Source organism: Rhinolophus sinicus, linkage group LG03 (assembly GCF_036562045.2).
Source record: "Rhinolophus sinicus isolate RSC01 linkage group LG03, ASM3656204v1, whole genome shotgun sequence".
Classification (NCBI taxonomy): domain Eukaryota; kingdom Metazoa; phylum Chordata; class Mammalia; order Chiroptera; family Rhinolophidae; genus Rhinolophus; species Rhinolophus sinicus.
In genome coordinates, this window is record NC_133753.1 from 94,872,759 (window position 1) to 94,899,276 (window position 26,518).

General features: G+C 42.1%; 1 protein-coding gene across 2 annotated transcripts in view; it reads right to left on the bottom strand.

The window, feature by feature from the left end:
- Nucleotides 1–6,882: 6,882 nt before the first annotated feature.
- Nucleotides 6,883–26,518, bottom strand: part of LARP6 (La ribonucleoprotein 6, translational regulator) — a 31,239-nt gene continuing 11,603 nt past the window's right edge. Inside the window, exons 2-3 of one of the 2 annotated variants that reach the window (XM_074328205.1) lie at nucleotides 12,340–12,550; nucleotides 6,883–8,470 (exon numbers count right to left, since the gene is read on the bottom strand). In XM_074328205.1, coding sequence (XP_074184306.1) covers nucleotides 7,403–8,470; nucleotides 12,340–12,550 — 1,279 coding nt within the window. In that variant the 3' untranslated portion in view covers nucleotides 6,883–7,402. Of the gene's footprint in view, nucleotides 8,471–8,585; nucleotides 8,749–12,339; nucleotides 12,551–26,518 lie in introns of those variants that run through there. The other variant, XM_074328206.1, reaches the window with a different exon arrangement.

Sequence of the window (26,518 nt, forward strand, 5' to 3'; positions counted from 1 at the left end):
CTGGAGTCTCTATGCTGTTCCACTTACCTATGTCTATTTTTGAGTCCTTACTATCCTGTTTTGATCACTGTAGTTTTATTTTATAGTATATATTAAAATCAGGTAGGGTGAGTCTTGCAACTTGTTCTTCTTTCTCAAAATTATTTTGGAAGACCTAGTTTCTTGACTTTTACATGTAAATTTTATAATCAGCTTGTCTATACCTACAAAGAATCATAGTGGGATTCCCTTGGCATTGCCTTTAATCTACAGATCAATTGGGTAAGTTTAACATTTAATTATAATGAATCTTCTAATACATGAACAGAATAAGTCCCCTTGTTTATTTAGGTCTTCTTTGATTTCTTTCATCAGTGTTTTGTAATTTTCACCATATAGATCCTGCACATATTTTGTTAAAGTTATAATAAGTATATCATATTCTTTTTGGAGCTACGTACTATAAATGGTAATGTTCTTTTAAATTTCAGTTTCCAATTGTTCATTTGTAGGTATAGAAAAATGATTGATTTTTGTATGTTGACTTATTCCATGACCTTGCTATACACACTTAGTTCTAGAAGCGTTTTTTTTTCTTTTTTTGTAGATTTCTTGGGATTTTCTACATCTCACCTGTGATAGAGACTAGTTTTATTTCTTCCATTTCATTCTGAATGCCTTTTATATCTTGTCTAATTACACTTGCTAGGATTTCCAGTACAATATGGAACAGTTGTGCTCAGAGCTGACATCCTTCGCTGACCATGCTTAACATTAGAAAAGAGAGACACAGCCAGGCAAGTCCTCTTAATGTGATGCAAGAGGGATACACAGTCGGCTGTGAAGTAGCATCCTTGGCAAAAAATTGAACCTGAGACTGACCAAGCCTCTAGCCAGGGATGACGCCACTAGTTAGTAGAGGCCAAAAACCTCAGTGATCAAGACAAATAACATCTCTTTTTCATTTATTTTTTTATTGGGGAACACTGTGTTTCTCCAGGGCCAATCAGCTCCAAGTCATTGTCCTTCAATCTACTTGTAGAGGGCGCAGCTCAGCTCCAAGTCCAGTTGCCGTTTTCAATCTTTAGTTGCAGGAGGTGCAGCCCACCATCCCATGTGGGAATTGAACCGGCAACCTTGTTGAGAGCTTGCGCTCTAACCAACTGAGCCACCCGGCCGCCACTCCGTAAGCTCAGCAGCAGCTCGTTGTCTTCAATCCAGTTGTGGAGGGCACAGCTCACTGGCCCAGGTGGGAATCGAACTGGCAACCGTGTTGTTCAGCGCTCGCGCTCTAACCAACTGAGCTATCCGGCCGCTCTGACAAATAAAATCTTAATGCAATATTTTAAAAACTCAAAATTAATGCAAAAAATTCATGATGAACTAAATATCAACATTTTAAATAAAGACAGGATCAGCAGTACTGGTTTTCCTTTCCGTTATGGCTCGGACTATTATTAATCCTGACTCTGGTCTAGATTCAGTCTAGAATTCAGTCTAGATTCTGGTCTAGACTGGATTCAGTCTTGAATGAATCCAGTATGTGGGAAATTACAGGATGATGATGAATTTCTTCAATAAATAAATTAAAAGAAAAAACACCTGGAGTGCCAGCTACTACATGTAGTAAACACAGATGTGTTTACTCCGTGATGCTTTATTTACCAAGTCATACCTTTATGACAGGTGTACTTTTCAACAGTACATTCTATTGTAGTAAAAATAAAAATGTTTTTTTTTTTAAAGATGGAAGAAAAAGCACTTAAGTTGAAATAGTTGTTAAGTTCAGGTGATTAGATTTGGGCTGTTTATATAATTTTATTTTTAATGTTATTTTATAATGTTTAGTCATTCTTTTATAATTTATAATTTATAAATTACAATTTTATAACTGTATGTTATTTATATAACTAATAATTATTAAAATGTCTAGTTATATTTTTATATAACTTATAATTTTTAGGAATTATAAATTTAAGCAAAAGTTTTAGAAATACTTATCTGGCCCTCAGTTACTAGAGCTGCATACTGAAGTATGTAGGGATGAATTGAACGAAGCATGGGATCCGTTTTTAAATATTTTAGCTATTAAATCCAGAAACTTTGCCCTAAAAATTTTTAGAAAAACAAAAAGGAGAAAGAAGAAAGGAAAAGTTCCAAATGAAGTAAATGTGGGAAAAATTCATAATTGTTGAATCTGGGGAACTTATTAGAATTTCTTATACTCTCTACTTTTGTCTTTGCTTGAAATTTTTTATTTTAAAATTAAAAATAAATAAACTTTCACCCCTTCATTTGGTATAATTTTCTACACCATTACATTGTTTGATTTTTTTCTAAATTGGTATCTGAAATTATCTTGCTTATTGGTGTATTGCCTGCCTCCTCCCAGAATAAAAGCACACTGAGTACAGGATGTAGCTGGGTCTTGCTCACTCCTTTATTCCCAGCAATGAAAACAGTTAAAAACAATGAATTTTATCAGCATCTTACATCTAATATGATGTTTCAAACAGGTTACATGTTGTAGTTGATGGGGATTTTATTTTTTATATTATTTAAAAACTAAGAACTCAGTACAGCCTTTTTGTCTCAAAGGGATCCCAGCTCTTCACGTAGGTGTCCTAGCTCTGTTTTCCTTGGATGGTCAGCAAGATTTTAGTGGATGCAGAGACTAAGTCTGCCCCCAAGGAGTTCTCCACAATCATTTCATAGTCCCGAAATCTGATTATTTGCCTATCTGTAAAGACCACGAAGCCCAGCGATTTCATTTGACCTATTATTAAGTTCCCCACTGAAGGTGTTAATTTCAGACTACTTTGGAGTTTTATAGACTCCATCTTCCTTAAATTGTTGTAAGGCTACGCTAAACAAAAAACAGATGTTGAACTCTATAAATTTGCCATTACCAGCTGCTAATCTGTTCTCAATGTCAAAGGCAGCTTCTCCAACTTTGAAGAGGCTGTGCAACTCAGAATAAGCAAGTTTCTATTCCAAACTTTAGCTCCTTAAAAGTAAAAACAGTTGAAATTTCTCACATGATATTTCTTGTGTTTAAAAGCAGAACAAATCTACTTGTCTGTGTCGTTTCTTTTCTTTTCTTGGTTGTGGGCCTGTGGTATTAGAAGAATTGCTTTTGGATAAAGAAAACATTTATGCGCATTCATAATGCTTGCTATCTGTTCTTTCCCTGAAGTCTGCCCTATGGCCTTTTGAAATGACATATTACTCATGTACATGTGTGCAACTGAATTCATCTGGGCACATGTTGATTGGGTTGGCCCTTCAGAGTGTATTCCAGGTGCTTCAGGATGGGACCATCACCCTCATTTTACACACACGAGAGGCAGCTTCAGTGGTCTCTTGGTCCTGACTTGGCCTCCATTCCTAAGCTCCTCCCATCTGTCCTAGGTTCACACGCTCCTTTTCGGATTCCTCAGGGGTTCAGAGTTCAGGAGTCCCCATTCTAGACTTAATCATACACAATATGCTTTCCCACACCTTGCGATGAGACATGCAGACACTCCAAGGTGCATTCCAGGGCCAGAGTGTTTCAGGACACGGAGTTGTCAAACAGAGCTGAATTGCAGTGCCCTTGCAATCTGTATGGCCTGCAAACGGGTCTGCTTGGATGGGTGGAAACACTAAATGTATAGTACACTGTACAATATATTTAAAGCTGAGGAAAACAAGGTTTTTATTCAGTATCCATTCAACAAATACTTCCCAAACTCCAGCCATGGGCCAGACTTAATTAAATGTGGTCCTTACCTCATGGTTCACCATCCAGCAAAGAAATGGTGCATAAACAATTGACTATAATGTAAAGTGATTAGTGCTCCAGATAAGTCTTTCCCATCCTTCTTACTTAGGATGACTTTATAGCTGAGAGTTTTAGTGACGATAAGTTGCTTGGAGCAATGTTTTAAAGTTGGGATGGTGTGAAGTATTTTCCACGTATTAGCCCATTTAATCCTTACAAGCACAATGTTGTAGGTATTATCATTCTTATTTTACAGATGAGGAAACGGAAGCCTAGAGAGGTGAGACAGGCATCCTAGTTTGGCAAGTTGCAAGGCTGCAATTTGAACTAGGGTCTTTCTTACTCCCCAATCGTGAAAGTGTAAGCTGGACTCTATGCAGGGCTATGATCCATTTAGACAGGGCTATGTCCCAGTTTGGACACTAGAGGGCGCCCAGAGAGCAAACCCACGGGAGGAATTCACCTCCAGGGATACCATTCTGACCAGCCATAATGAATTGGCCTTCCCAAAGTCATCTTTGAAGGTGAGTTAACTGTGACCACAGGGGTTAGAAAGCAGGCCTGAACCTACTACACATTCCGGTTACAGATAAGGGCAAGGATCACTTAGGATACATCTTTCATCCAAAGTACTTCAGCCCACTGTTTCTATTCCCCAAAGTATAGGCTTGTGGAATTTAATTAGCTATCTACTGTGTACAGTGACAAGACACATGTCTCGCTCGCTTCTGCTCATCCCATAGCTGATTCCAAATGCGGGGTGTGGTGCAAACATAGCTGCTCACCTAGAAATGGGTCCAAGGGAAAGTAGCTTAGTTCACCTGTTGGGCTGCATACATTCCAGACACGTCCCTCACCACCCCATTTATTCCAGCTCCCAGAGCAATGAGTGGCTGGCATGGCCCCGCTCCACTGGCAGCATACAAAGGACTGGCGCATCAACATGCCCATCATTGTGAGGGGAGCTACATGTGAACGAAGCACTCAGGCTGGAGCCTACAGCATCGCGTTTCCCCTATGAGAAGGGCGCCCGCCAGGATCGCCCTCAGTGCCTGGAACAAGAAGTGGACACTCCCTACTGTTTCAGTCCTTTCCTCCTAGAGCATGGCTGTTCATTTCTGGGTACTTTTCCATCATGTTTACAACTCCCAAGGATAGAACACACAGCTGAATACTATCGGAAAAGGCGAGTTCACATTTTAGGGAAAGTAGTTAAAAATAATTGGTGACCAATGTGTCTTCAAAGAGTCCTTTCTCACGTGTTTCAGTCCTGTGTGGCAGAAACCAAACAGAGCCTTTTTCAACCCAGACACACCCTGGAGTGATGCAATGGGAAATGAGACACGGGCATGGACACATTTTTGGATCAACCCTGCGAACGTCCAGAGGGCCTCCCCCCCCCCCCCATTATGCACAGTGCAAAGGACGTTCGCTCCTTAGTCCATGGCACGGGAAGGGGCAGCCAGCACTTTTTTTCTAAGTAAGGAAGTTATGTGAACAGAACTCTAGTCGGATGGGTTTGGAGGCATTATAAGGGGGGCAAACAAGGAGGACTGGACACAGGGAGGCCTTGGGAGGAGGGGGTAAGGATGTAAGTGAGCATGTGGGGAGTGAGAGAGCATGTAAGAAACCTTTCAGGGCTAGAACTGACAGCTCTGAGTTGTTCACTGAAGGTGGAAAATGGTGAAGAAAAAGGTCTAAATATGAGACGCTCACATTTATTGAGTGTTTACCATGTGCAAGTTACTATGCGTTTTACGGGTACTGACTCAATTAGTTCTGACAAATCATACAAGGTAGGACTATTATCATCCACATTTTCTGGGAGAGGAAACTGAGGCACAGAGAGGCAAAGTCATTGTTTTGTCAAAGGTCACTAGGATTTGAACCCAGGCTGTCAAACTCCAGAACCTGCCTTCTTTTCCAGTCTGGGGACATGGAAGACGGTGAGGTCCCCAGGTGAGATGGAAAGTCAGGAGGAGCAGACGTGCATATGTGTGTAGAAGGTGGTGTGGGTGGGGGGCAGACAAGATGATACTGTGGCTGTGTGTAGGGTCCAAATGTGCTGCCAGCACCTCAGTGGAGAGGTCCAGCGGGCTTCGTGTCCCAATGCGGACAGGGAGCTGGTTTTCATTAAAAAAATCACAAAACATCTGTAAAAATGCTATTGGCTGAGTTTCCCAGTCAAGCTGTTCAAGAAAAGCCTGCTCTGCTAACAAACAGGAAGCCTATGCCCCCGCTGAAGGTTTGGCCAGAGCTTTAGAGCTCGGGTTCATCAGCAAGGTACCCACATAAAGTGTTTCTTGCAGTATAAAACAGAGATAATATCTGAACCTTTCTTGTGTGGATGCTGGGAGAATTCAATGAGATAATGCATGGGAAAACCTTGGCATAGTGGCTGGTATCTAATCACTGTTCAATACTTATTAACAAATTCTATTGAATGTGACTTGTCTAAAATCCCCCCAAATGGCAAATGGATAAGCCAACACTGGAATCTCGGCTGGTCTTCTTTCTGTGACACCAAGGCAGCTTCCAGTAATAATGGACAGTAACCCAAGGACAATGAGCTACCATTTATGGAGGGCCAACTGCACTCTAGACACTGACATCGAGACAAATCATTCTGCAGGGCTACAATGAGGCTGAGAGGGGCTAGTGACTGTCCTAAGGTCACACACAGAACTAGTAAGTGGGGGGTAGGATGTGGGAATCCCCTCACCTTTGACCGTGACAGTGGCTCTCAAATTCCAGCATGTATCAGAATCCCTGGGGTGTGAGGAGGGCTTGTTAAAATCCAGATTCCAGGCCCCTCTCTCAGAGTTTCTGATTCAGTGGGCCTGAGGCAGAGCCTGAGAATTTGCATTTCTAACGAGTTCTCAGGTGATGTCACTACTGCTAGTCCAGGGGGGCACGTCTAGAGACCTTGGTTTATATCATACTCAGCTGCCTCATGGGCAGGATTCATTGTGATGAGAGATGCTCTAACATCTGCACACGCTCTGCCAACCCCTCAGGCTGCCAGGAGCCCCAGGGCTGCCCCCGGGCACATTTAAGAAATGTGTCCCCGTTACTCTTCAGGGCTTCAGGACACACTAACCACAGCCTTGTCAGACAGGCAGATTTTGTCAGGCACAGTCTATGACTTCAGAGCTGGCACTCCCAGTTGGGTGTTTTATTATTTATTCATTTGACAGGAAACATACATTTGGTCTTAGAAGCAACCATGCTACCGGCTTCATTAGTTACCATTATATGAGAGAACTCCTCTGGGCTTTCAGGCAGCACCTGCGTGGCCCACAGAGGACAGCTCCGTAACCGGAGGGAAGAACCCTGCCCCAAAGAAGAGACCCACTGCCAGGCCTTCCCCGAGGAGCCTCTGTCCCACAGCTGTACAGAGCCATGAAATTCACACACGCCAGGCAGCGTCAAAATGATGGCCATGCTGGGAGGAACGGGTGTTCTCAACTGGAAGATGGTTGTAAACCCAGAGCGTACCAGACAACTTATATACATTACAAATATATAAATTAAGAGGTCTACATGTATACAAAATCTTTCAAAGGGGACTTATTTCATTCTATGTCATGCCAGGTATTTGTCAGAAGCTTGAAAACCGAGGTGGTTTTCAATGGAGCTGGCATTAAAAACCAAAGGTGATCATACCTGGGCCCTGCCCCTCTCATGTCCACCATGGAACCCCTTGGTGTTGTCAGGGCCTCTGGGCAACCTGAGCACCCCCACAGGTAACCCATCTGCAGTCTGCATCTTCCGAGAGAGCAGGGGACTCGCTCTGGGGCTCTTCTCCTGTGTCCCCATCTCAGCTTGGCGGCGCCTCCGAACCCAGGGGCTGCCGGAAGGAGTAATGCTGCTGTCAGAGGAATAATCCATGCACTTGCGAAGGATCTCAGGACTGGTGCTAGAGTTCAGCCGACCTTCCTCGGCCAGCGGGGATTTTCGGGAAACGCCTTTGCGTTGAGCCAAGGGGCTGCTCCAAGGGCTCGAGCACGGGGAGGCATTCGGGCTCAGAAAGAGATTCTGGTGGCCAGAGGGGCTGAGCTTGCTGCTGACCGTGTGCCGCCGGCCAGCCATAGGGGACGTGGGATTGCTCTCGGGGTCAGAGGAGCTGTTAGCAGAAGACTCGTCACCCATGTACTGAAGCTCCTCAACTCGCTTGTTTAGGGACTTGTTCAGGTGGACACTCGCAGTGGGCTCCTCGTCCTGGTTCTTGTCTTTGGGGGGTTTCTTTTTGGGTGGCTTCAGACCAATCAGGACTGCTTTCATGTTCTCCCTGCCCTGAGATTCCGCGATCATGAACTCATGGGCTTTGATGGCTGCTTCCACCTCCTCAAACTCGACGATGGCACACTCCTGAGTCCCCACCTGGCTGTAGCGGCTGCTGACCCTCCGGATATCAGGGGGCAGCTCTCTCCCGGGTTTGAGGATCCGCACTGACGAGATAACGCCAAAGGTCCCGAATAGCTTGAGCAGGTGTTCCATCACCTTCTCCTGTACCCGGCCATTCTTCTGGGGGGTGCCCAGGGCCCACAGCTTGGGGGACAGGTAGAGATCATAGACCAGGAGCATCTTGCTGGGGAGGTTCTCATTGGGGAAGAGCGGGACAGGGGTGGTCCGCCTCACCTTCCGGTGGTCCTCATTCAACTCCAGGGTCACTGAGTACTTCAAGGCATGTGCTGTGGTTCTCCAGTCCCGTGTGAGGTGTTTTACCTGAAGAACACAAAGCAAATAGGAAATGGCACCTCATGTCCTGTCCACCGTGTGTCCTCTGTAATCTCCCTCCCTCCTTTCCTTATCCCTGGAACACAGGGACCTAGAATCATACCTGGTATGAGCAGCTGCTCACAATTCTAGTGAATGAATGAGTAACGTCAAATGAGGCAGCAGTTTGTAGTAGTGCTGTCCACGGGACGCTTTCATGACACAGAAATACTCTATCAGGCACAAGTTTGGAGGTTAAATCTGCAGGCTCTGGAACAAAGCTGTTGGATACACAAATGGAAGGCCCACCTCCAACTGGCAGTGAGACCTGAGGAGTTATTCAACTTCTCAGTGCCTCGCCTTCCTCATCTGTAAGATGGAGATAATAGTGCCTGCCTCATAGAGTCGTTGTGAGGATTAAATGAATATCTATCTATCTATCTATCTATCTATCTATCTATCTATCTATCTATCTATCTATCTATCTACCTACCTACACACACGTAACTTACTACAGTGTCTAGCTCACAGTGAGTACTCAATATTAGGTGCTGTCATTATTGCAAATATTACGTTCTATCATTTTGATAGGACTCACAGATTCTCAGCTACTCTGAAGTTGTATTTCTACGTTTAACACAGAGAAGTTCTCAAAAGATCTTTCATATTTCACTGCACTGTCTCCTGGGAATGATGTGGACTGTTTCAACTTAGAATCAAATTAAACCTGGGCCCCTTGGAGAATGATGAAACAGTCCCCCTCCTCCCTGAGTGGAAACTGTGTGTATCAGGGTTGCAATACGTGAAGGCTATATTTACATCGTAAAACAGTAATTTTCAGGAGGCCCACTTCCAGTGGAGGGAATGCCAGGGAGAATGAGTCATCCCAAAGACACAGTGGAGGTGGGTGGAGTGGGTAGCCTGAGCCAGGAATGGCGAGATCACCCCGAGTCCTCTGAGGCCAGCCCAAAGCCGTGGCTCTGTAGAGGAACCCTGAGACCAAAACAGGAACTTCCCAGGACTCAAGAAGGGAGGGCGGCATGGGGGGCACCTTGGCAGGCAGAGCTATTAGAGGTGCAGGCAGGCTCCTGGAGAGAGGGTACTATCCACTCTAGCTTGTGGCCTCTGGGTGAAATGGCCCAGATTTGGGCTTAGGGTACAGGGACCCCAAGTCACCTGCACACAGACTCCATGGGCTGATCACCATGACACAGGCTAAGGGCAGAGAGAAGTGTGTCCAGGCAACGGGTCAGACTTCAAGTGGATGATGTCAAGTAGGGGTCTGGACAGGGTGAAGATGATGGCTGCAGGTCAGTGCCAGCTGGTGGGAAACCAGCAGTGGTTCTCTTGGGGGGTAGAACACAACCCGTCAAAAAGGGAGCAGTCAGGAGAGGAGAAGAGACCACCTAAGCCTGAAGCCTAAGCACAAGGTGACTAGGGGAGGCCAGCACTGCCTCACTCAGGGGGCAGGGGAAGCTGATGGGCAGCCACGTCCACTCCAGAGAAGCAGCTGTGGCGAGGACCCACTGGGCAATCTCAGCCATTCTGTGTCCCAGCCTGCGTCTGAATCTTGAGGAGGAGTATCCAGGTGCCATCTAAGAAGAGGAACCAGGGTGCTGAGGACTTCGTGCAACTACTAGAGCTTTGTGAGAATTCCAGAAACTCTGTAATTTCCCTGCTTGTGACCTTTGTCACATAAGTTTTCTACTATGATTAGCAGGAAACCCTTTAAGAGGAAAAGGGTTTTGCTCTCATTTTGTAGGTGTTGGGGAGCCTGTGTCCACTCTGTAACCAGTGAAGAGAGAAGACCCCTCTCTGTTCAGCAGAGAAGACCCCTCCCACATGGATCCATAAGTGGCAACTTAAAAAGGAAAGAAAGTTGGGCTGAAGCTTAGAGTCCCAGGGGCGGAAATGATCCCACTAACTGCTTCATTCCAGGTCCCCCACAAATACTTCATGTGAGGGCGTGCTCTCTGTTCTCCGCACATGTGTGATACGGTGATTCATAGTAAGAAATATATATATATATATAGTCTTCATCTCCATTCCTGGCACCGAACTCCTGAAACCTATATAATTTCCTGAGGGATAAGAGCACTAGGAACATCTTTTGTACTAATGCGGTGACTCCAGGTGGCTCCTGGATCGGGGCTGGTCACCAGAAGACCAAGCGATGATTAGAAGCTTAGAATTTTCAGCCCCCCATTCTCCAAAGAGGGAGGAGGTCTGGAAACAGAGTTAATAATTGATCACACCTACGTGAGGAGGCTTCCATAAAGTCCCTGTGGGTGAACACATCTACCTACCTAGAGGGTTACATGTCCCAACTCCACTGGGACAGAAGCCCCTGCACCCAGGACCCTTCCAGACCTTACCCTGTGTCTCTTCATCTGGCTGTTCATTTGTATCCTTTATCATGTCCTTTAACAAACTGGTAAATGTGTTTCCCTAAGTTCTGCGAACTATTCTAGCAAATAATCAAATACAAGGGGAGGAGGTCAAAATCTCCAATTTGTAGCCAAGTTGGACAGAAGTTGTGGGTAACCTGGGGACCTACTACTTGCAATTGGCATCTGAAATGGGAGGCATTTTTGTGGGCGTGAGCCCTTAACTTCTGGGATCTGACACTATCTCCAGGTAGACAGTGTCAGAGTTGAGTTAAATTGTAGGAGACACAGCTGGTATCAGAATCGCTTGGTGTGAGAACTCTCTCCCCCACATCTGGTGGCAGCAGTGTGAGCATAGAGGACATGCACAGGAGGAAGAGTTTTTCCTTTACAACATGCAATGTCCCCTCCCCTCTCCTGTACCTTGAAAACCCCTTCTCATTCCCCCAAGACCCTACTTCAATGTCACCACTTCTGGGAAGACTGCTCAATTCTCCATGCAGGGTTAGTTGCCCCGATCAACTCACCCCCAATAGTGCTTTGTTCTATCTTTTGTGGTACTGTCTATGGTCATGCTGTAATCCTTCACTGATCTCTCTCCTTCACTGGACTTTGCAAGGGCAGGGGGAGTGCCAAGTTCATTTAATACACCCTGTGTCTAATCAGTACTCAGTATACAGGATGCATATGTTTGATGACTGAATATAGAGAGCAATGGAAGAGAGCAGTTACCAGGAGGCAAGGCAAGAAGAGCTCTGGGAGAACAGCTGTCCTTCGTGCTCCCTGACAAAGTGGACAGGCAACTTGGCCAGGCCCCACTCATTCCAGATCTCGTGATGCAACAGGCCGCACAGTGCCTTTCCATCCTAGTAAGTACACTTCCCCCGAGAGAGACACAGAGTTCTTACTCCAATGGGCCTGTCAGCCCTTTGAGAAGCAGGGCAAACACAGTCCAGGTGCTGGCTGTGTACACAGCAGGGACATGTGGTCTGCTGCCCAGATGGCAGCGATCATTAGATATCTCAGATCTCCACCTGCAGATGAGGAGGTGGGCATTTCACAGCAAAACAAAGACCGCTGGCTTCTTGGAGAAGACTCATCTCCAGAGTTCTGAGCACTCCTGCCTCCTTTTAGTTATTGAACTGGACAAATGAAAAGCTTGGATTTCATATCCTCCTAGGCCTGGCAGGTGTCTCACAAGGCCACCGAGTCCCCCTGTCCAGGCACAGAATCCTCCTGGCGACCCACTCGCCTGCCAAGAGTGCCTGACTTTACTAAGAATAAGCCATGTCATTTCATTACTGCTGCCAGCTGAGATCTGTCCCAACACCCAGGCCCTTTTAATAGTGTGGGCCAGTATTCTTACTAACAGGCCTCAGAGGAAATAAAGAATCATGAGTCATTAGGTTTCAAGGGGGTGAAAAGTATTTAGACCCATAGCCCCAAACACCCTTGAAATCCCTGAGGCTGCTCCTGAGAATGAAGCCTCACCTTTTTGAAGGATGTGAGTAGCTTGACGCTCACATATCCCAACTTGTTCCTCCTCACGTGCTTTAGCAGGAAGGCATCCTTCTCCAGGTTTTCATCAGAAAAGTAGAATTCGATCTGATCCACCAGTTTCTTGATTAACTCCTCATCCGGGGGCTTCCACTCCTGCTCCAGGTCCTCACGCTCGTTCTCGCCCCCACTTGTCGTGGCGCCACTGAGACCAGGAGGAGACGTTAGGTGTCATGAGCTGAATTGTTTCTCCCTGCCAGAATATATATGTTGAAGTCCCAACCCGCCCCGCCTCAGAATGTGATCTTTTTTGGAAACAGAGTCTTACAGATGTCATTAGTTAAAGATGAAGTCATACCCGGGTAGGGTGGGCCCTAATCCTGTATGACTGGTGTCTTTAAAAGGGGACATCTGGAGACACGTGCACGCAGGGAGGACGCCATGTGACGATGTAGGAAGAGATGGGATGATGCAGAAGTCAAGGAGCATCAAAGATTGCCAGCAAACCACCGGAAGGTGGGGGCAGGCCTAGGACAGAGCCTTCCCTAGCACCTTGAGAAGCAGCGTGTCCCTGCCCACACCTTGATTTCCAGAATCTCTGGCTTCCAGACCTGTGAGGCAATACATTTCTGTTGTTCTAGAGCCTCAGTTTGTGGTACTTTGCTAGAGCGGCCCCGGGAAACTGCCCTGGGTCACACCTGAGCGGGACTCCTCAGAGGTGGTGATCGCATGACCACAAGAGGATGGGTTTTGCCTCCAAAGAGCTAAGAAATCAAGCTTTTGTCTTTAACAAGGAGGGAGGATCACTAAAAAACAACACCCTCTACCAACATTTACAGGGCACCCTGACACTGGCAGGAGGATTTTCACATATGCTATTGTTCTTCCCTCTCCCACCCAGCAAATCTCAATCCCTAGAAGACAGTTTAGTGGGGCAACTAAACGTCCCCTTTCTAGAGTTAGACTGCTTGGGTTCGAATCTTGACACCACCATTTATTAACTGATTTAACTGAGGCAGGGAACTCCACTGCCACACCTACCTCAGTTCCATTATCTATAAACTGGGAGTTATGATAATAGGGCATCATAACTCCCAGTTTATCGTTTATCTATAAACAGGGAGTTATCCTATATGGCATCTTGATGTCTAATAACATGACCATCATACCCAGAACTTCCATTGACATGTTCAGAGCAGAGAACAATCTAGATCAGCCATCTAGTCCACCTGTATGCTTCTACTCTGTTGGGAGAACTTGCCTGCCTCCCAAAAAGGCTCAGAAAGTTCACAGCAGCATTATTCCCAACAGCCAAAAGGTGGAAGTAACTCAAGAGTCAATTGATGAATGAATAAACAAGATGTAGTATATATATATATATATATATATATATATATATATATATATATACTATATATATATATATATATATATATATGTGTGTATATATATATATGGTACTCTTTCTTCAATCCTCCTAGACCTGGTTAGTACCAATTATATTCAAGGCCCCATCCCAGATGGTTGTATACCAAATTTAACCACAGAAGGTGTTTTTCCTGACTTTATGAAACTTTTATTTTCTGTTGGTTAAAATGATGTGAGAAACTGATTAAAAGAGCAATTGACCTATAGTGAACAATACTGTATGATACACTTAAACTTTGGTAAAAGAGTAGATCTCACAATAAATGTTCTTATTCAATAAAAGCAAAAACAAACTAGAGAAATTGGCTTTCTCACAAAGTATACATGGATACACAAATGCACATATGCATGTTGTCATGGTATAACTGCTCTTTCAAGTACTGAATAGACAGCACTTATTATACTGATTTATAATGCACATTATTATTATTTCCAAACTGGACATTGAATGACCCAATTCATGGATTAAATATATTCCAGTGATTGCATGGAAGGCATGGTTAAGCAAATCTAGGTAAAATGAGATCAGTTCATGTGGCGTCAGGTCCATTAAAATGACCCATTTCGTTTCAGTCCCCTTTCCTAGTTGATTGGTGCTGCAGACATTTTCATTTGTCCAGACTACTCCAATAATCCGTTCTGCTGACCTCTCTCTCAGTTGCCTTTAGAAGTCAAAAGTTTCCCTCAAACTACTCCAACTCTTATAGTAACCACGCTTCACAAAGCTTTATGGAACATCAAGTTCTTGTCCCTGAAATAAAAGTATAGTTACTTTTATTGTGAATGACTTCCTCTCGCTGGGTGAAATTCAAAGTTTTCCATTTTTATCTGTTCAAATAACTGCCAGGTCACACAGGGGCCACAAAGATATCAATAGAAATATTTGTGACTCAACATTTCGGTGGCTCTAGACGTTGCAGTTAGAAAGTGAATAGGATAGATTTTCCTGATATAAGCTACCCATTTTTTAATTCTGCCTATGTCTTCTATTTTTAAATGCAATTTGCATATTTATATTAAGTCTACTCCAAATCTTTTCATTGACTATTTTATCTTTTCTAAAGTGCATGAGTTTCAGATATAGATAAAGAGGCCTATCGTCTGTGACCTCTGGCCTCCAGACTTTCTATTACATTTGATAAAAATTACAGCAGTTGGATCTGTAGCAGTCAGATTTGATTGTAGTTTCTGATAAAGTAAGCCTTTGTCAGTTTGAATTATACTTTAAAGGTTATCAGGACAACCAGCTAGAATTTATAAAAAATATTAATATTTGGAATGTTCTTATAAAACAAGAAAAAGAAACACTTTCCAAATTTCTTGGTGCTTTCACTCTAGCGTAGGCTCCTTACGTTGTACGTAAAATATAAAGCATTAACTAATATATTTGAAGACATCCTATTAAATCCTGACTGGCTTAGGGTTGGTAAGCGTGAAATACAAAGTCAGCAGAAGGTGCAATGGTGGCTGCCGACTACAAAGAAGAATTGAAGTGGCTTCTCATTATAGCCCCATAACTTTTTGCTAACTGTGCCTTTCCACAAGGTATGGATTCAGCTCCATTCCTTTGAGTGGAGGGAGTTAGGGTATTGGAAACAATTGCCTCTAAATAGGTAAAGGATTCCAAATTCATGTAATGCCATGTCCTTGTTTTGCCTAAGCCACCACAAAAAAGATGCTAGGTGTGAGACATTCGGTCCTAGAATCCTGAAAATCACATGTACTTCACAGCAAAAACCATGTACTTATCTCATCAACAGATTATAAAATTAACATTGTTTATGTTTTAACATCTCAAACTCCCAAAGAGCCTGTCTATAAGAAAAACAATATATAATAGGACATTTACTGTTAATAGAAATAGAATGATTCTTTATACAGTATTAACAAGAGCTATTAATAGGAATCATTTTTTTTAAATTCAGACTTTGATGTATGTTTTGGTACTCTATTGTTGATAAAAATCTACCCCAAAACTTAGTGACTTAAAACAAAACCAAATGAAATAGGAGAAAATATTTGTAAATCATGTATTGATAAGAGGTTAATAGCTAATTGTGTAAAGAACTCAGACAACTCAATAGCAGGAAAACAAAAAATCCAATTCAAAAATGGGCAAAGAATTTGAATAGACATTTCTTAAAAGAAGACATACAAGTGGTAAAGGCATATGAAAAGGTGCTCAACATCACTAATCATCAGGGAAATGCAAATCAAAACCATAATGAGATATCACCTCAGATCGGTTAGAATGGCTATTATCAAAAAGAGAAAAGATAAGTGTTGGTGAGGATGTGGAGAAAAGGGAACCCTTGTGCACTATTGTTGGGAATGTAAACTGGTCCAGCTATTACAGAAAACTATGGAGGTTCCTCAAAATATTAGAAATACAACTGCAATATGACCCAGAAATCCCATTCCTGGGTATTTATCCAAAGGAAATGAAATCAATATCTGGAAGATGTATTGGTAATCCCATGTTCATTGCAGCATTATTCACAATAGCCATGATATGGAAGCAACCTAGGCGTCCATTTATGGATGAATGGATGAAGTATGATGTGTATAATGAAATATTATCCAGCCATAAGCAAAACAGAAAGCCTGTTATTTGAGACAAAATGGATGAATCTGGAGGACATTATGGTAGGTGAAATAAGCAAAACACAGAAAGACATATAATATATGATCTCACTTATATGTGGAATCTAAAAGAAGTTAAATTCATAGGAACAGAGTCAATTATACCTCAATAAGCTTGAAAAAATAGAACAAAACTATTTGTTCATGAATTTGTAATTTGGGCAGGATTAGGTGTGGGCAGTTTGCCTCAATTCTGTGTGGTTTCAGTGGGCGTGGCCCAAATGAGGCCAATAGATCTACTTCTAAGCTCACCTACTCACATGGTAAACAGTTTGTTGTTGGCTGTCAGCTGATAGCTCAGCAGAGACTCTTGGCTGGAGCCTTTGATTCTTCTTCACAAGAATGTAGCTGCTTGGGTTTCCTCACAGCATGGGGGTTGGGCTCCAAGAGGGACAAAGCAAAAACCATGAGTCCTCTTAAAGATGGGTCCTCCAACTGGCACAATATTTCTGCTGTATTTTAATGGCCAAAGCAGTCCCAGGCCAGCCAAGATTAGAGAGGATGAAGGAATAGACAGCATTTGATACGTGAGTGGCATGCATGCACAGGAATGGAATGAACTGGAGGTGGCTATCTTTGCATACAAGCTCCACACTGTAATTAATAGAAGACAATAGGTTTGAAAGTAGGAATGACTAACATTACACATTTGAGCTTTTGTCAATATAGTCCCCTGTATTTATGTCAGGAGCTTTTAGAAATTCCTTTTCAATTGTTGAATAATAAATTTCTCTTTTTAAAATGTCAGCTACAGGTGTTTATTTGAAATATGGAAAAGGCTACCCATCACAAAAGTCTATCAGACACAGAGAACACAACTAGTTAGTAGCAGATGGGGTGCTTGAAACCACCACGTAACTCTCTGTTATTATTACACTTTCTCATTTGATAGTGCTCAGGGATGCCTGAAAACCTGACTAGCTTTCTGGGTTTTCATTTTTCTCAATATGACCATACCTAATATTAGGTACTTTTTTTGCTACAGGTTAAAAAAGAATATTTAGAAATCAAGACATGGAATAGAATATATGAAACATGAAACAGCTGAGTTTGCTGGATTTTAACTCAGAATACAGGAATAAATGCATCCAGGATCCTGCATCCACAAAAGTAATAAGTTTTTGCCAAACTCCTTTAAAGAATTTCATCTGAGAGAATGATTTCACTCTAGGCAAAGCCAAAAGGAACATTTTGTGGTGAGGGTACTAGTCTCAGTATCAACTGGGGCATTTAAAGCTTGATATAATATGGTTAGTGGACCTGAGAGGGTATATCAGGGTTTCTCAACCTCAAAACTATTGACACTTGGGGCTGAATAATTCTATGTTGTAGGGGCTGTTCTGTGCAATGTAGGATGAATAGCAGCACTCTTGGCTTCTACACACTGAATGTCAATAGTTTCTACCAAATGTTCCCTGGAGGAAAATTGCCCCCAGTTGAGAACCACTGGGTTTTAACAAATTCATAGTGATGCAACTTCATTTGTCTCAGTAGTGTTCCTCTGCCTGCCCTGTCATAATTGAAGCTGTCTTAATAAGCCAGATTTGTCTTCCATGTCAATGAACGAATAAACATATAACGCTCCTTTAATTTTAAATTTGAATTGATGTTTCAAGAAATAGAAATAGATATGTTTACTTATTTTTAATGCATTTACCCAAGTGCTATTTGTGGATACCCCCCAAAAGTGTCTTTTTAATTTAAGAATTTTAAGAATGGAAAATATAAGCTAGGCTCTTGAAAAGAACCTTCACTATCATCTATCATAGGTTCCTATGGCAGTAGAGCCAGAAGAGCTTTAGATAGCATGTTGCCCAAACTTCTTATTTATAAATGAAGAAGTCAAATCCTAGAGAGATCATTTGACTTGGTCACATCTTCAGACTTAATCATGGACAGAATCAAAATTCTTCATATATATATATGGTAAAATATATTTGAGCCTCAAAGAAAAATATTCTGACCCATACTGTTGCGTCTAGTGCAACACAGGCAGTGAGGGTAAGAGAAGGGACAGCTTTGGGTTAAGTTTTTAAGAAAGTAAGAAACAGAGACTTAATGCAGTTAAATCTCAGAAGGCCAGGGGTCTCACAGTCATGAAAGACTGGAGCCCAGAATTAAGCCAACTGGCGGTTTTTATTGATAAGTATGCAAGGGAGTGTTACTGTTTTTGACATGGTCTGTGAGTCTCATTTATCACGTTTTAGAAATAACCCAAACCAATTATGTTGATCTTTAAACAGCCGAAGCAGAAAGTCCTTGAGGTGAGATATGTGACTCCCTTGAGGGACATATATCACATGTCAAAATTGTTTTACAGAGCTGAGCAGAGAGAGCTTAATCTTATCGCTCTAAAGACTCTACTCACAATTAGGTGAGAGGGGAAAGCCAGAGTCAGCAGCGGCTTTTCCCAGGCAGGGGAAAGGTGGGGCAAGGCCCCTTCCTAGATCTTTCTAAGGCAGCTCATGGGGGTCTCCACAGGGTTCCGCCTGGCTTGAGTTGCGCCCCCCCCCCCTTGGGGAATCTTACTCGTCATTGGCTGCAAACCCTCTTTTGGAGACTAAATAGAGAGAAGTATAAAGTCCCAGAGATGCACAGTCTCACAGACCCTTCTTTCCTTAAGGAAACACACAGGGGGACAATCGGCTAGGCTGTTGTGTGACAACACCATGCTACAACATAAACTTAGCCTGTGGTGGGAATCCTCCCAGGAAGCCCTGGGGCTGGCACACTCGGTGGGCAGCTTTGGACCCAGTCGGAGCATCACCCAGCCACCTTCAGGGATGACACACCCAAAGGGCAGACTGGACAGGCACCAGAGCCCTGCTAAAGTGAATCTTGTTCCATAGGGTCAGCTCCTGCATCACAGCTCCTCCACTGTAGTCACGGCCAGTCCTCACAACCGATCATTCTGGTGACCAATCCCTCCCATTGATGTGCAAACCGCAACCAAGGCTCAACTACAACAGAAGGGCACAAACAACCCACACAAGTGACACACCTGGAGTACCAGGCTCAGGTGACATGGGAGACTGCGCAACTGGGTCCCACAGGACACCTACTACATAAGGCCACTCTACTAAGACCAGGAGACATAGCAGTCCAACCTAATACATAGAAACAAACATAGGGAGGCAGCCAAAACGGGGAGACCAAGAAACATGTCCCAAATAAAAGGACAGAATAAGTTCCATAAAAATAACTAAACAAAATGGAAAAAAGCAATCTACCAGATGTATTATAGAATTAGAAACACTGGTTATAAGGATGCTCAGTGATCTCAGGGTGAACTTCAACAGAGATAGGAAACATAAAATTGGAGATAGAGAACACAAAAGAATCAGTCAGAAATAATGCAATAACTGAAATGAAGAATACATTAGCGGGAATCAACAGTAGATTAGTTGAAGCATAGGATCGAATCAGTGATTTAGAAGGTAAGGTAGCAGAAAACACTCAAACAGAACACCTAAAAGAAAAAAGAATCCAAAAAAATGAGGAGAGTTAAAGGGGCCTCTGGGACAACATCAAGCATACCAACATTCTCATTATAAGGGTACCAGAAGGAGAAGAGCGAGAGCAAGGAATTGAAAACCTATTTGAAGAAATAATGACTGAAAATTTCCCTAACCTGGCAAAGGGAATATATATACAACCCCAGAAAGCGCAGAGTCCCAAACAAGATGAACCCAAAGAGTCCCACACCAAGACACATCATAATTAAAATGCCAAAGGTTAAAATCAAAGAAAGAATGTAAAAGCAGCAAGAGAAAAGCAGTTAGTTACCTACAAGGGAGCTCTCAGAAGACTATCAGCTGATTTCTCAACAGAAACTTTGCAGGCCAGAAGGGATTGGCACAAAATATTCAAAGCGATGAAAAACAAGAACCTACAATCAAGATTACTGTACCCAGCAAAGCTATCATTTAGAATTGAAGGACAGATAAAGAGCCTCCCAGACAAGAAAAAAATCTAAAGGAGTTCATCACTACCAAATCAGTATTATAAAAAATCTTAGAGGGGCTTATTTAAAATGAAAATAATAATCATAAAATGGCAATAACTGCATATCTATCAGCAATTACTTTAAATGTAAATGGATTAAATGTTCCAATCAAAAGACAAAGAGTGGGAGAGGGTCCAAGATGGTGGATTAGGTGAACACTATGCCTATTGCATGCAGCCCAGGATCACACCAAAATTACAAATAAATTATAAAACAATCAATCTCAAGAATCATCTGAAGAGCAGCTGAACAGAACCCCTATAACTAAGGATATAAAGAAGAGACCACATCGAGACTTGTAGGAGGGGTGGAGACGTGAAATGGACTGACCCCAAACCCACAGATAGTGGTTGAACATCAGGAGGGACACCTTGGTGGTGGAGGTCCCCCTGGAAGAAGGAAGGGTCCCCAGCCCAGGGGTCCTGTACTGGGAAGTAGATCCGCCACAACATCTGGCAGTGAAAATCAGTGAGGACTGTGTCTGCTCCTCCTGGTGAGATGGAACGCAGCTGGAAACCCAGAAGTCCTCTCAAAGAACCCACACACAGACTCACGTGTCTGCAATCACTCACCTGGTCTCTAGTAGTGGGGCAGCAATTCGAGAGGTGCCAGAGATACATGGGGAAAGACTGAGTTGTACGACTTCAGAGTGAGGACTGGAGGGAGAGGAGCCATTATCCCTGTGTGGAGCCTGACTCATGTGTTATCTACAGGAAGGTGCCATCTTTTCTATGTTGAACCCTCCCCCAAAAGGCCCAATCTGAGACTGTGTTGGTCTGGTAAAATCTGCATGTATGTACTACCTTCATGATGCCCTGCACAGCTAATACTGCATCATCCGGGACACTCATGACTACTGAGCAACAGGCCCTGCTCCACAAGTTGTGGAAGCCTTTTACAGCAGCAGATGGCCTGTAGCAGCAGAGAACTTTTGGTGGTGGGCAGTAACCCAAAACATGGACCACAGATTCTCTTGGGCAGCTCTCAGGGACCTGCGGGCCTGAGGCGAGCAGTGGCTGGCCACAGTGTTCTCAGGGGATTTTGCAAAGTGGTCATGGGCCCAGGACCAGTGCAAGAACCAAAACTGCATTAACTTTGTAAAAACTACCAGCCACATCTCATGACTCCCTGGGACCCCATCCCACCCAGCTAGTACTGCACAGCCAAGGGCACTCTCGACAGAGGGTCAACCAGTCCGGTGTGTGCACCTACGGAGGTTCTCTCAACAACTGTGCCAGAAAGTGGCAATAGGCCTAGGGGGCTTTGGTCCTTTTGCTAAGCTGCCTCAGGCCCAATACTGGTGGCAGCTGGCCTCAGTTCACAGGAAGGCCACCCACACACACTTCCAGGTATAGCACAGGCAGCAGCCAACCACATACAGCTTTGTGGCTCCTACCACACAGCCACGGGCCAGTCACAGGCAAGGCTAAAATTGGCCTGCACAGAAACCCCTCCAAGAGACACCAGAAACAACACACCCAGAGGCCAGCTTCAGACCACACCAGAGCACTACCTGGTTATACCCCCAAGCAGCACACCCAAAGGATAGTCTCAACATGCAAAAGAGCCCATAGGGGTGAATCCTCCTCTGAGGGGTCAGCCCCCACACAGCAGCTCATACACTGTGGGAGTAGCCAATCCTCTCAGTCAGTCAGTGTGGGAGTCAATCCCACCCACTGATGCACCAAAAACAATCAAGGCTCAATTATAACAGAAGAACACACACAACACACTCAAGGCACACTCCTGGAACACATGCACAGGTTATCATGGAGACTGTGCCATTGGGCCACACAGGATACATACTACATAAGGCCACCAAGCAAAGACTGAGAGACATAGGAGATATACCTAGGACATAGTTGCAAGCACACAGAGGCAGCCAGAATGAGAAAACATAGAAACATGTCCCAAATAAAAGAACAGGAGAAACCTCCAGAAATAGAACTAAATGAAATGGAGGCAACGAACCAGCCAGAAACAAAGTTTAAAACAGTGGTTATAAGAATGCTTAAGGAAATTAGTGAGAACTTCAACAAAGAGAGTAAGCATAACAAAGGACATAGAAACCATAAAAAAGAAACAGTTAGAAATAAAGAATACAATACCTGAAATGAAGAATACACTAGAAGGAATCAACAGTAGGTTAGATGGAGCAGAGGACTGAATCAGCGATTTAGAAGACAAGGTAGCAAAAAACACCCAAATTGGAACAACAAAAAGAATTTTAAATATTGACATAGTTTAAGGAACTATGGGACAACATCAATCGTAACAACATTTACATCACAGGAGTACCAGAAGAAGAGAGGAAGCAAGGGATTGAGAACCTATTTGAAGAAATAATGACTGAAAATTTCTTTAACCTGGTGAAGGAAATAGGCATACAAACCCAGGAAATGCAGATAGTCCCAAACAAGATGAACCCAAAGAGGCCCACACCAAGACACATCATACTTAAAATGCCAACATTTAAAGACAAAGAGAGAATCCTAAAAGCAGCAAGAGAAAGACAACTAGTTACTTACAAGGGAGTTCCCATAAGACTCAGCTGATTTCTCAAAGGAAACTTCTCAGTCAGACGGGAGTGACAGGAAATATTCAAAGCAATGCAAAGCAGGGACCTACAACCAAAACTACTCTACCCAGCAAGTCTATCATTTAAAATTGAAGGAGAGATAATGAGCTTCCTAGACAAGAAAAAGCTAAAAGCTAAAGAAATTCATTACCACCAAGTCAGTGTTACAAGAAATGTTAAAAGGACTCCTTTAAGCAGAAGAAAGGAGAAAACAAACAAATGAAGATTAAAAATATGAATAATAAAATGACAATAACTATGTACTTATCAATAATCACTTTAAATGTAAATGGGTTAAATGCTCCATTCAAAAGATATAGAATAGCTGAATGGGTAAGAAAATAAGGCCCATGCATATGCTGTCTACAAGAGACCCACCTCAGATTGAAAGACACACACAGACTGAAAGTGATGGAAAACGATATTTCATGAAAAGAAAATGAGAAAAAAGCTAGGGTAGCAATACTTATATTGGATAAAATAGACTTTAAAATGAAGACTATAATAAGAGACAAAGGACATTAACTAATAATAAAGGGATCGATCTGACAAAAGACAATCACCCTAGTAAACATTTATGCACCCAACCCAGGAACACCTAAATATGTAATACAAAGATTGACTGACATAAAGGCAGAGATCAACAGTAACACCATCATAGCAGAGACTTTAACACCCCACTGACAACAATGGACAGGTCCTCCAGACAGAAAATCAACACAGAAACTGCAGCCTTAAATGACACACAGGCCAGATGGATTTAATTGATATTCTTAGAGCATTTCACTCCAAAACAGCAGAATATACATTCTTTTCAAGTGCACATGGAGCATTTCCAAAATAGACCATATGTTAGGCCACAAAACAAGTCTCAATAAATTTAAGAACACTGAAATCATATCAAGTGTCCTCTCCGACAACAATGGTATGAAACTAGAAATCAATTACAAGGAAAATACTGAAAAACACATAAACACATGGAGGCTAAATAACATTCTACTAAAAATGAATGGGTCAACAATAGGATCAAGGAGAAATCAAAAGATACCTGAGACAAGCAAAAATGAAAACACAATGACCCGAAAATCTATGGGACACAACGAAAGCAGTCCTAAGAGAGAAATTTATATCAATACAGGCCTAACCTAAAGAAACAAAAAAAATTTCAAATAAACAGTCTAACTTTACATCTAAGGGAACTGAAAAAATAACAGCAAACAAAGCCCAAAGTGAGTACAAGAAAGGAAATAGTAATGATCAGAGTGGACATAAATGAAACAGAGACTAAAAAAAAAATACACAAGATCAATGACACCAAGAGCCATTTAAAAAAAAAAAAAAAAAAAAAAAGATAAACAAAATTGACAAACCTTGAATCAGACTCATCAAGAAAAAAAGAGAGGACCCAAATAAATAAAATCAGAAATGAAAGGGAGAAGTGACAATGACACTATAGAAATACAAAAAATTTTAAGGAACTACTACAAGCGTCTATACACCAACAAATTGCACCATCTGGAAGAAATGGATAAATTACTAGAAGCATACAATCTTCCAAGGCTGAATCAAGATGAAACCAAAAATCTGAACAGACCAACTACTACCAATGAAATCAAATTAGTAATCAAGAAGCTCCCAACAAACAAAAGTCCTGCACCAGAAGGCTTCACAGGTGATTTTACCAAACATCCAAAGAAGAATTAATACCCACTATTCTACTAAAACTATTTCAAAAACTTCCAAGAGGAGAAAAGGCTCCCAAGCTCATTTTATGAGGCCACCATTTTATCACCCTGATTCCAAAACCAGACAAAGACATTACAAAAAAAGAAGACTATATGCTGATATCCCTGATGAACATAGATGCAAAACTCCTCACCAAAATATCAGTAAATCGAATTCAGCAATACATTAAAAATATCATACATGACGATCAAGTGGGATTCATTCCTAGTATGCAAAGTTGGTTCAATATTTGCAAATCAATTAATGTGATGCACCACATAAACAAAATTAAAAATCAAAACCACATGGTCATATCAAACGATGTAGAAAATGCATTTGACAAAATCCAGCATTCATTTGTGACAAAAACTCTCAGCAAAGTGGAAATAGATGGAACATATCTCAACACAATAAAGGCCACATATGACAAACCCACAGCTAATATCATACTTAATGGGGAAAATCTAAAAGCATTCCCCTTAAGATCAGAAACAAGACAAGGATGCCCACTTTCACCACTTTTATTCAACATAGTACTGGAAATCCTAGCCACAGCAATCAGACAAGCAAAAGAAATCAAAGGCATCCAAATTGGAAAGGAAGAAGTAAAACTGTCATTCTTTGCAGATGATTCTATATTATATATAGAGACCTCCAAAGATTCCACCAAAAAAACTATTAGAACTGATAAATGAATTTAGTAAAGTAGCAGGATAAAAAATTAATATTCAGAAATCGGTTGCATTTTTTTACACCAATAATGAACGACCAGAAAAAGAAATTAAGAAAACAATTCCATTTACAATTGCACCAAAAAAACAAAAAACTTAGGAGTAAATTTAACCAAGGAAATCAAAGACCCATTCTCAGAAAATTGTAAGACATTGAAGAGAGAAATTAAAGAAGATATAAATAAATGGAAACATATATACCATGCTTATGGATAGAAAGAATATAGTAAAAATGTCCATACTACCCAAAGCAATATATAGATTCAATGCAATCCCTATCAAAATGCCAATGGCATTTTTCACAGAACTAGAACAAATAATCCTAAAATTTATATGGAATCATAAAAGTCATCGAATAGCCATGGCAATCCTGAGAAAGACGAACAAAGTTTGAGATATTACGCTACCTGATATCAAAATACATTACAAGGCCATAGCAATCAAAATAGAATGGTACTGGCATAAAAACAGACACATAGATCAATGGAATAGAATAGAGAACCCAGAAATAAATCCACACCTACATGGTCATTTAATCTATGACAAAGGAAGCAAGAGTTTACACTGGAGTAAAGACAGTCTCTTCAATAAATGGTGCTAGGAAAACTGGACAGATACACGCAATAAAATAAAACTGGATCACCTTCTTACAAGAATAAACTCAAAATGGATTAAAGACTTAAATGTAAGACCCGAAACCATAAAATTCCTAGAAGAAAACATAGGCAGTAAACTATCAGACATTACCCTTAGTAATATTTTTACCGATATATTTCTTCAGGCAAGGGAAACAAAAGAAAAAATAACAAATGGACTACATCAAACTCAAAAGTTTTTTTCACAGTAAAGGAAACCATCAACAAAATGGAAAAACATCCTACTGAATGGGAGAAGATATTTGCCAATGTTACATCTGATAAGGGGTTAACATCCAACATTTATAAAGGACTCATACAACTCAACACCAAAAAAATCAAATAATCCAATTACGAAATGGGCAGAGGACCTGAACAGATATTTTTCCAAAGAGGACATAAAGATGGCCAATAGACATGAAAAAAT